The 11,461-nt window shown below is 39.5% G+C and overlaps 1 protein-coding gene across 3 annotated transcripts in view; it reads left to right on the top strand.

Moving 5' to 3' along the window:
• The window catches only part of LOC139948661 (SWI/SNF-related matrix-associated actin-dependent regulator of chromatin subfamily D member 1-like), a 148,429-nt gene extending 137,062 nt beyond the window's left edge, over positions 1-11,367 (top strand). For all 3 annotated transcript variants that reach the window (XM_071946880.1, XM_071946882.1, XM_071946881.1), the window contains exon 11: positions 1,732-11,367. In XM_071946880.1, coding sequence (XP_071802981.1) covers positions 1,732-1,887 — 156 coding nt within the window. In that variant the 3' untranslated portion in view covers positions 1,888-11,367. The remainder of the gene's footprint in view (positions 1-1,731) is intronic.
• Positions 11,368-11,461: the final 94 nt, after the last annotated feature.

Raw genomic sequence — 11,461 nt, forward strand, 5'->3', positions numbered from 1 at the left:
TCAGCCGAGCATGACCTCACCGATGTGATAGCTCCAATTACACTATCAAAACACAGGAAATAGATTGAGCCGTTAATTTGTGTATTTTTAGACGCCCTAAGCCGGTTCTCCTGACTGTGTGTAAAGTCACTGCAACTTTCTACCTGTAATAATGTCACTAGCTGTTAGGCTTAATCCATGGAGAATATTTAGATTTGTTTTTTCTTCTTCATTACGCATTTGATTCGCAGGAGGGTCTAAATTAGTACCGCATTAAATCTCCTTTTTTTGCAGAGTCATCTTTTATGATTTTGCCCAGCAACAGGGTTTTCTAGAAGGGTGTGAGGCAGATTGAAATAAAAGGCAACATTCAAAACACTTGGGGGAACAGAAGAAGTAAAGCATGCAGTTACTTGATGTTAAATAAAAATACAGATAGCAACAACTGTAAAAGTTATAGTTAGTACGATTATATAAAAAAAAACTATGAAATAAAAATGTTGAGAGAAAAAATGTCTTTCTAGACAGCTATGTCTGAATAGTTTGAAAGCCAGCAATCTTTCCTTTCATACAATGTGTCAAACCTCTTTATTATCACCCCAAGTTATCAATGTTTTTTAACAATTTGCTATCTGTGAAATGATTAAAAAACGCCTGGAGTTACACAGGAGCCATGACCTCCATTGCCCTCTGATTGATAAAATTCCTGGCCTGTATTGGCTCGATCACACAGGCCTCGATAACGAGGACGAAAACAAGAACATTACACATGCATGCCCTCGATTGGTTGAATAACCGTGGGTGTTATCTGCACAGAACAATTCAACCACTAGAATGCGATCTCTTTGCATCGTTATCGTTTGTTTTTCTATCGCAGCAGTGTGACTTGACCTTTAGAAGAAGGGGGGGAAGAATTTTGTGTGTTAGTCTTTCCAGACCTGCGCCGATGTGAAAATTGTTCGAGTAGGTTTTAAAACTTTGCGTGATATGATAAAGCAGGTAGTAGTTAAAAAGCAGAACTGAGAAGTCTTCCGAATTCTGAAAATCTACTCTGCTGTAGTAGAATATAAAGCAAGACAAGTTCTCAAAAGAATATAATCTACCTGGCAAGTAGATACACGCATGGTGTTACCGCAAACCAAATATATTGATACCTCACCATGCAATGCCTAAAATCCCAGAAGGTGAGGTTTTTCAGTAGCATCATGTGCATATCTCTATTGAGCAGTGTTGGGTTCTGAAAAGATCTGGTGGTTGACAACTCAAAGTTTTGATCAATTTGCTCTGATTCTCTTCCAAATTATTTGTCTTTCAAAACTATTTATCAAAACATTTATCTTTTAAAGACACTGGACACTATTGGTAATTGTCAAAGACCAGTCTTCTCACTTGGTGTATCTCAACATATGCACAAAATAACAAACCTGTGAAATTGTTAACTCAATTGGTCGTCGAAGTTGCGAGATAATACTGGGGAAAAAACACCCTTGTCACTTGAAATTGTGTGCCTTCAGATGCTTGATTTCGGAACCTCAAATTCGAATTCAAATATTTTAGTGGAAAATTACTTCTTTCTCAAAAACTACGTTACTGCAGAGAAAGCTGTTTCTCTCAATGTTTTATACTATCAACAGCTCTCCATTGCTTGTTACCAAGTAAGGTTTTATGCTAACAATTATTTTGAGTAATTACCAATAGTGTCCACTGCCTTTAAATTATTTGTCTTTCAAGTTATTTATCTTCTTTCTGCAGACGATGACAGATGTGATGGGCAACCCAGAAGAGGAGCGTCGTATGGAGTTCTTCTACCAGCCGTGGGCCCAGGAGGCCGTGAGACGCTACTTCTACAGCAAGGTGCAACAGCGTCGAGCAGAGCTGGAACAGGCCTTAGTTATCCGCAACACATAGTGTGCTGTTAAGGGTCTCAATGTTGCGTTAAGAGAACACCCAAACCTAAGCCCAATTTCATAGAGCTGCCTAAGCATAACAAGTTGCTAAGTACAACAAAATTGTGCTTACCAGAAACAGGTTACCAGACAAATTTCCATTAACACGAGCACAAATTGTGACTGGTATGCTGTTCATTTCTGGAAAGCAAAAAGCTTTTAAGCGATAATTTCTGTTTAAGCAACTCTATGAAAGTTGGCCCTGTAGTTTGATATATTTTGGGTGTTTCACAAAGTCCATAAACGTCATGATGAATTGTAACATCTGGGAAGTTCTGGATCTAGAATAAGGGGGAACCCAGACCAGTAAGCCTTTTTTCCCAGAAATATTCACACGTTTTAAGTCTCATTCCTGAGTGACCTTCTTCTGGAAGGCAAAAAAAGAAAACAGTTTTGTGCTTTGCCCAATTTTTTTGCTTAAGAAACTTTAATTTGGGTCCAGCTGAGCCCAATTTCATAGAGTTGCTGAAGCACAAAAATTGGCTCACAACAACACAAAATATGCTTACCAGAATATGGTTACCAGCCAAAATGAAATTTCTCATGCACAATCAATCACTGGTATCCAGCCAATTTTTGCTAAGCAGAAATATTTTGTGCTTAAGCAGCTCTGAGAAATTGGGTGCAGGTTAACTGGGGAGTGCTTTTTTCGGCATCCTCCCCTTCCCTTGTGGGACTCGGCGTAATTGTAACAATCATGCGGGCAGTCAAATGATTAAGCCGCCCTGACGACGGCGAATTAGATTTATTAGAAACAATTACAGCGTCTCAAAAGATGACATCCCCCCTGGTTTGCCCCCTTTTTGTTATTACTCTTTTTCCCTTGTCGATTCCACAGCATTTATCACGATTTCCATTTTAAAATGTCACATCCGGGGGACATTTAGGGCAAAGTACCCAAGCCAAATTACTTAAGTTTGATTTTCTTGGATCTGTTTTTTTTTTTTAAAAACACTTATTTTTAAGTAAAGACAAACTAAAACGAACAATGGTGACACATCATACGGTGCTACTCTTCCAAGCTTGTACATGCCTGCAACCTTGGACTTCCCATTGTCCCTGTTTTGGTTATGCAACAGCTCCCATTGGTTTTGTACATGCCTGCAACCTTGGACTTCCCATTGTCCCTGTTTTGGTTATGCAACAGCTCCCATTGGTTTTGTACATGCCTGCAACCTTGGACTTCCCATTGTTCCTGTTTTGGTTGTGCAACAGCTCCCATTGGTTTTGTACATGCCTGCAACCTTGGACTTCCCATTGTCCCTGTTTTGGTTATGCAACAGCTCCCATTGGTTTTGTACATGCCTGCAACCTTGGACTTCCCATTGTCCCTGTTTTGGTTATGCAACAGCTCCCATTGGTTTTGTACATGCCTGCAACCTTGGACTTCCCATTGTCCCTGTTTTGGTTATGCAACAGCTACCATTGGTTTTGTACATGCCTGCAACCTTGGACTTCCCATTGTCCCTGTTTTGGTTATGCAACAGCTACCATTGGTTTTGTACATGCCTGCAACCTTGGACTTCCCATTGTTCCTGTTTTGGTTATGCAACAGCTCCCATTGGTTTTGTACATGCCTGCAACCTTGGACTTCCCATTGTCCCTGTTTTGGTTATGCAACAGCTCCCATTGGTTTTCTACATGCCTGCAACCTTGGACTTCCCATTGTCCCTGTTATGGTTATGCAACAGCTCCCATTGGTTTTGTACATGTTTCCAAGTGTGGACCTTTACCAAACCATGGACCCTTTTGTCCTGTTCTGTTACACATGTAGGTCCCTGGTTTGAGTGTGTACCTACTTTTTAATACTTCTCTCTACTGTCTGACCACTAAGTTCCATCCATTGTGGATTTGCTTGATACCATGTAGACAATGTTAGCCTGCTGAATTATATCATCATCTGGTGAAGACGGGCAGTCAGGTTGGCTCAGTGGTTTAAAGGCAGAGTCACACTGCAGCGATAACGAGAACGATAACGATCACAACGCAAAGAGAACGCATTCTATTGGTTGAATTGCTCCACGCAGAATATGCACACGCTCAATCAACCAATAGAATGCTTTCTCTTTGCGTTGTTATCGTTATCGTTCTCGTTATCGCTGCAATGGGACCAGGCCCTACGAAACCCTGTCCTGCCTTTTAACTCATGTAAACCCAAGTTCGATACCCCGGCCGAAGCTGTGCGTGGGAATGTGGGGTTTCAGTCCCTACCTGACTGCTTGGGTTTTATTATCTTCTATTACACATTTCTTTGCTAAGCAAAAATATGAGCGGGACACCAGTCACAACAATGTAAACGTAATATAACTTTGGCTTGAATTTGGTTTGTGTTAAGTAACTTTTTTTTTGTGCTAAGCAAGGTCTTCTTTCTCTTCATGCTTCATGAAATTATGCCTGGGCACCATCTGATACAAAGTACAAGTACTAGTTGGCAGTAGATCATTTTTGTTGCATTTTTCGCACGCTCTACGCAAAAAGGTCAGGTGTATCTGTCTAACCAAACTGTAAAAAAAGGTCACACCATGAAGTTGTGGATCATGGCCTTGATTCCACTAGGGGGGAAGATACCTCAACCGGGGTAGATAACCCCTAGGGGGTAGACAACTCCAGTGAAACCTTCCCACTGGTGTATTAAAAGTTTGCCCCCGCCAAACTCACCATTGATATCCGTAGATATTTCCCATGACATGTTCGTAATCTGGCGGCGTCAGGCCGGTGATAGACATGAAATTCAATACTTCCTATCAATTTCACAAGGGGGTGTGTGTTTAGGGAAGGGAGTGGGGGCGCAGGTTGTGGCTCTTGGCTGTCAGTAAATAGGTCACAACTTTGTAAGGAAGTTGTGTGGATCGGAGCAAATGTAGTAGAGTGAGATGCGGGGGGTGATGAGTGATTGGTTGAAAAGACAAAAAACTTGCAATTTTTGTTTTGTACCCCTTTTGGGGGTGTGTGACCCTGAGGATCTGCTGATGCTGTGAATTACTGTCCGTAACCGTGCCCTAATTTTTGTTTCTGATCTGGCTGAAAACATTGCTTAGCAAGTTTATTTGCTAAGCGAAGGTTGTTTTGGGTGAAACTTACTGGTGGCATTTTCAAACAAGTTTATCGTGGATTGGAATCGCTATATACTCCTCCCCTTAGTGGCAAACTTTTCTCCCATGGATGATAATGATCCCTGATTGGGGTATACTTTAACCAGTATTGGAATACTGTTTTCCTAATGCATATATATATGATCTCTGATTAGGGTACATATTCTTACCCTGATTGGTATACTTTTCTCCCAATGAATGTTAATGATCCCTGATTTGGGTATACTTCAAATAATAATAATAATAATATACATGTGTTGTCTTGTGTAGCACATGTGTCCACCAATAATGTACTGAAGGCACATGAACAAGCAGAAATATTTTAAGACAGTTTTGTTTGTTCCTTTTCTTTTTATTATAACACTGATTCATGTAGGACCCTAGGGCTTACAAAGTGCTGTTGTGCATTCAGCAGCCACTGCCAGAAACAGCGGGGCAAAATAAAGCACTAAGGGTAACTGGGTTCTTTTACGTGCACTACACAAAACACCTACAGCTTTACATACCATTCGAAGGACAAATCAATTAAGGCCTGGTCACACAGGCCCCGATAACGATAACGTTATTGGTTGCGATTGGTTGAATTGCTCCACGCAGAATACGCCCACGCTCATTCAACCAATCGAGGGCGTGTATTTTTATCGTTATCGTTTTCGTTCTCGTTATCGGGGCCTGTGTGACCGGGCCTTAATGGTTAAAGTGTCGTACTTATGGACACAAGTGTGAAGACCAGGACTCGAACCCACACTCTGCTGATCAGAAACACCAGAGCTTGAGTCCGGTGCTCTTGACCGTTACGCACCTTCTACCATATAGGAATACCATTTACCAACGGTGTTCTGTGCCTATAAATGAAAGTATACCTCGTTTGGGAACCCAAATCAACCTTGTGGGCTCAAGTAACAGAGCCAGACCACATCAAACTTGATAAGGAAGTGGGTTGTGCTGATTGCTTTAGTGCAATCAATTCATATTTCCAGCCCCTTCTCACGGTGTCTTCCCAGACTAATGTGGTTTGGGGGTAATTTCCATTCCAAAATGTTCCACTCGTCAAGCTACTTCCTGGGAGTAGATAGACGATGACAGTTATAAAGAAAGTTATGTCTTGTTGCACTGTCTTCAGATTACAAGATATTGTATCTGTGGTCTGGAGACAATAATCACAGGAAATTCTGACGGTCACTCTGAAGTTGATAAAAAAGACCTCTTAGAAAGTTTTGGTCAGTCAAGCTATTTTAAATTTGGTTATTTTTTGTATCATTCTTGAGGCTTATCATGAAAATCAGTACTTATTTATCGAGCTGTATGGAGCCAAATAATTTGGGCATGGCTGCGAATTTATTTTGGCCAGACGAAGTGTCTACTGAGTAGCGTTTTGGACATCAGCGACACCATGTCTATAATGTGCACATTGAAAGATGTGAGTGCTGGGGTCGATTTCACGAAGAGTTAGGACTAGTCCTAACTTAGGACTACATCCTAAGAGATATCAAAAACGTAAAGCTAGTCTTAAGTTAGGACGAGTAACTCCCAAGTCGAGATAAGACTAGTCTTAACTCTTTGTTAAATCCACCCCAGTAGCCTTATGCTTAACACTTTAGAGACCACTCATTTTTTGTATAATCACCACAATCTGCCAAGACGCCACCATGGTTTTTGACTGGCACCCCCCCCCCATGAACTAAGATAGTGACAGAATTGGGAGACTGCCAGTAAACAGCTAGATTAGATAGCTCAGTAGGGTAAAATCCTGCTCTTGCCAATTGATCAACCCCAAATCGATATGAAAAGTACGTTTGACTTGTTACAACAGTGAACTGGTTCTAGTTTGGCTAGGTAACTGCTTAGTTCGTTATAAAAACACCCATTGGTATCGATTCCAAATCAGTGTATTTCAAAAGCCCAAATATAGTAGACCCCTTACATGCAGGCATGAAACTTTTCCTCGGATCAGCTGATTTCCTCTTCTATTTTTTTAAAGCCAGTGGACACTATTGGTAAATGTCAAAGACCAGTCTTCCCACTTTCTGTATCTCAACATAATGCATAAAAAAACAAACCTGTGAAAATTTCAGCTCAATCGGTCGTCGAAGTTGCGAGATAATGAAAGAAAAAACACCCTTGTCACACGAAGTTGTGTGCTTTCAAATGGTTGATTTCGAGACCTCAAGTTTAGAACTTGAGGTCTCGAAATCAAATTCGTTGAAAATTACTTCTCTCTCGAAAACTATGGCACTTCAGAGGGAGCCGTTTCTCACAATGTTTTATACCATCAACCTCTCCCCATTACTCGTAATCAAGAAAGGTTTAATGATGATAATTATTTTGAGTAATTACCAATAGTGTCCACTGCCTCAGTTATACAATTCAAAATTGAAAAATCATATACTAAATCACTGAAATTTGTACTTTCCTCTTTTTTTGGTGAAGTTACAGTTGCATGCCTGTACAAATGATGTCACAAGCCCAATTAGTGCCCTCATTGAGGTCAATAAAGACCTATCATTGGTGGTGAGTTGTGCGCAGTACAAAGTCTTTACTGTTAGACACCCAGCAATAGTGACCAATGCAAAAGGTGGACTGCAAGAACTTTCCATCCTAAAGTCCAACGGGTCGAAGTTTCCATGAAACATGAAAGCGCCTAATTATTTGTTGGGAAAACAAGTTACACATTTGTTTGATTAGAGCCTCGACGTAAACGCCCATCAATTAGTTTGTTTTTTTGTTGACAACACACAACACAAGTTGATCTGTTATTCTGTTTGTGAGTGACAGGTCAGGAAACAATAAAGTGATCACTTGTCAAAAAGCTGTGAAGTATGACATAATGCAAACAGAAAACAAACTCTTTCCTGTGTATGATGTGATGACTTAACAAAATTTAGTGATGTGACAAAACTCTGGAAATCAAATGATTATCGGTTCTTAATCTGCGGCACGCTATTCAAAATATGAATTTAGATGCATTTTGTCATCTTGCAAATGTAAACAATTCCTGGAACTTTACCAACTCCCTCGAGAGCGTAAACAACCTCAAGTCACTAATGAACACTAATCAATAAGCAATAATCAATCACATTGCTCGTATTAGCTTTCACTTGTTCCCACGAACAAAAGAGAAATTCTGATCGTCGAGGAAAGCAAACCTGTTCATGGGGTGAGCAAAAATTCACTTTGCTTCTACCATGACATCATTGCCGAACAATTTACCAAATACTATCAACCTTTTTTCATCCCTGGCTGTGTTCAAAACATCCCCCAAGTCCCATTTAACTGCTACATAAAAATTACCCTCTGTCCTGCCTCTAGTTAATGTACATGTTGTGTCGCTCCGCAGCTTTTTACTGATAGTGTCATCCAATGGGATTGGTGATTAATGTTTCAGTGTTTGACAAGGGCTTGAGTCGGGAGGCCAATTGCATAGAGCTGCTTATCACACAAAACTATTGCTTACCAGAAATAGGTTAGCATAAAAAACACCATATAAAGCGTATTGACTGGTGCCCTCTATTTTTTGTGCTTAACATATAATTTGTAATCTGTGCTAAGTGAAACTATTTGGTTTGTGATTTGGGGTTGGCGGGAGGCAGGTAGAAGTCTATCAAGTTTCCGCTGGTAAACCATAAATCGAATAATTGGTGACGAGGAAATTGGCCAATCACAATATGCAAGGATCGCCGAAGGTCAGAGTTTTACCGCTCAGCGTTGATGTTTCACATCTGGGTCATCAAACATCTGAGGTTGTGCGAATGCAAAGCGGATGGGTGTAACACTGTATATAGATCAATATTATCAATAAAAAAACTCAGCTACCGGCAGTAAGCGGTAAGCAGATTCTGAATGGTTAGTCTCCATATAAGTCTGAATTTGTAACGTTCAAAACAAACCGTTGTAACTTAAATAAAGGCACCCCCCGAACAAAGATATTGACAAAATAGGGACACCGCCAATATAGGGCTAGATAGCTCAGTTGGTAGAGCGCCGGCACGTTAATCCGGAGGTCGTTGGTTCGAATCCCACTCTAGTCAATTCTTTGTTCAACCCCAAAAATCATTTACAACTTTACTCAGTCAGTTTCCCTTGTGGTTTATATTGATATCTTAAATAAAGGCAATTACAATAATTGTAATCAACTTAAAGGGTGTTGACTTTGTTCATGAAGTGAGCTTAAAATTTACTCAGCACAGACACATTTTGCTTAAGCAGAAATCGTTTACCAGCCAAATATGACGAAAGGGGGAATGAATCAGATGTGTTGATGATGCATCTAATATCCTGCTTGATTTTATTGAATCGCGTGATAGCCCAATTTATGCGCATGGAAACTTCCCCCATCGCTTTTAATGAAATTAATGGTTATGAAGCAACTGGGTAACTCGGAATGACATTTTGTCTTGAAATACCAGGACAGGTTTGTAAGACAGTGACTTTGAAATATGGATGTCCATTCTTTAAAGGGGAAAGTGGACTCACACACCTGACAAAGTTGTTTTTATTCAGTCCAACAAACGTGATTGATTTGGGGGGTTCCAATCAGTTATGGATGTCAGACATTTTTTTTCTTTTTCTTCTATGCTATTCTTTTTTACTGTAGTTATTTACCTCAATCAGCATTTTTACAGGTCTGCGGTAACACCACACACATGTACACGGAAATTGAGTTGTGGTAGGATGGGATGTAAAGCTGTTGGCCATGTGTGTTGTGTAACGCACATTTAAATAAAAAAAAGTGCACTTATTGAAAAGAGGTGTTCCTGGTTTGATTGGCTGCACATTGTTCCACAGCCCCTTGTAAAACATTACATTTGTAGTCCCCAAAATTCATATGTTGCAAGAAAAATACGTTACGTTAAAGTGCTTTGACTAACACCGAGCTTTATTAGAAGCCACTATTATAAGAATGTTTTCTTAAAGAAACAGTAGTCCAACCATTCGATGTATGGATCAGTATCTTTTTAAATGCCTTCAGGAGATCAGAGCTCAAAGAGAAGTTCTAAGCATTTGGTGTTACCGTAAACCTTACTTGATTATAGACGATGTGACCTATGTTTACATTTAAACCGCCCTCTGTTGAAAAAACACTGTATACGTCATGTTTCGCAGGGCAAAAAGGCACGTAGCCATGGTAAGATTGCATACACTTCCTAGCTGGCTGCCAAAACACAACGGTTTTGCCCGGCGGTATGCGCGCGAATCATGTTATGGTTTTCGTGTGACGTCAGTGGTCACATCGGCTATCTCTTCAACCTTGTTGCTCTGTGGTTGATTTAAAAGCTGTGTGCTGACAGTAGTCTCCAAAACAAGAAATTCTGGCCTTTTTTATTGAGTGGCTGTAGGTCAAATCTTGCAGCCATTTGTGGCTGCTACGGGTATTTTTGTACAAGCCGCTTGTGGCCGCTATGGTCTCTAACAGCTTAGTTAAGGGTTTAAACAGAATCACACAAAGGACTTCAATAACACAATTTATTTGTAGTTAATTTCTTCTCTGAATTTATTTTGAAAGATACTTCTGGTATGGAAACATTTCCAAGTATTTAAGGATTGTTTTCTTAATTCTAAAAATATGCTGACCTTTGACCTTCGATAAGGCAGGCAGAAATTATTTCACTATGGCACCACTAACATTTATAATGATTTTTTATTCACATTGATATTTGTAGTGGTAATATTTAGTTAGTTATAAAGGTAAATATTTATTATAGATATAATAAATACTTATTACATTTATAGAACAGTTTTTTTCAGTTGAAACAGCTAATAGTAGAAGTACTTACAAGTATGTAATCTTTACAATTAAAAACTGAGTGTCATGCCTTTACATCCGCTTCAGAACCATTTACAATAAAAACAAACAAACAAACAAACATGTAGGTGTGAACTGTAATTGGTGTGTATCTCTAACAAGGAAGGATTTAAACAACTTTTTTAATGACCTTCACTCATGAAGTGACCTTTTCGATAATGACCTTACTAGCCCTGACCCATTTACACTATGCCCGTGTGAATCTATCGATGGATGTTGACATCAAACAAGGAAAGTTTATACACATTATTAATGACCTTTCGATCATGACCTTTTGTAAATGACCTTTAGATATTGACCTTAGCCTGACCTGTTTACACTATGTAAGAGCAAAAAAAAATCACAACTTCAAAATTGGCCCAAATTTGATAAAAATGCTGGACTTACCTCTTGTCGTTTTTTCAATTTTTGGCCTATTTTTCAAGTATCAATATTTCCCAAAATATAGCTTGAATCATAGCTCAAGTTATATAAAGAGGCGTCAGTAGAGCCCACTGCATCATTTTAGAGCAAAACAACACAACTTCAAAATCGGCCCAAATTTGATCGTTTTTTCATTTTTCCCCCTATTTTTGAAGTATCAATATTTCCCTAAATATAGCTTGAATCATAGCTCAAGTTATATAAAAATGCATCAGAAG

This window comes from Asterias amurensis, chromosome 16 (genome assembly GCF_032118995.1).
Source record: "Asterias amurensis chromosome 16, ASM3211899v1".
Taxonomy (NCBI): domain Eukaryota; kingdom Metazoa; phylum Echinodermata; class Asteroidea; order Forcipulatida; family Asteriidae; genus Asterias; species Asterias amurensis.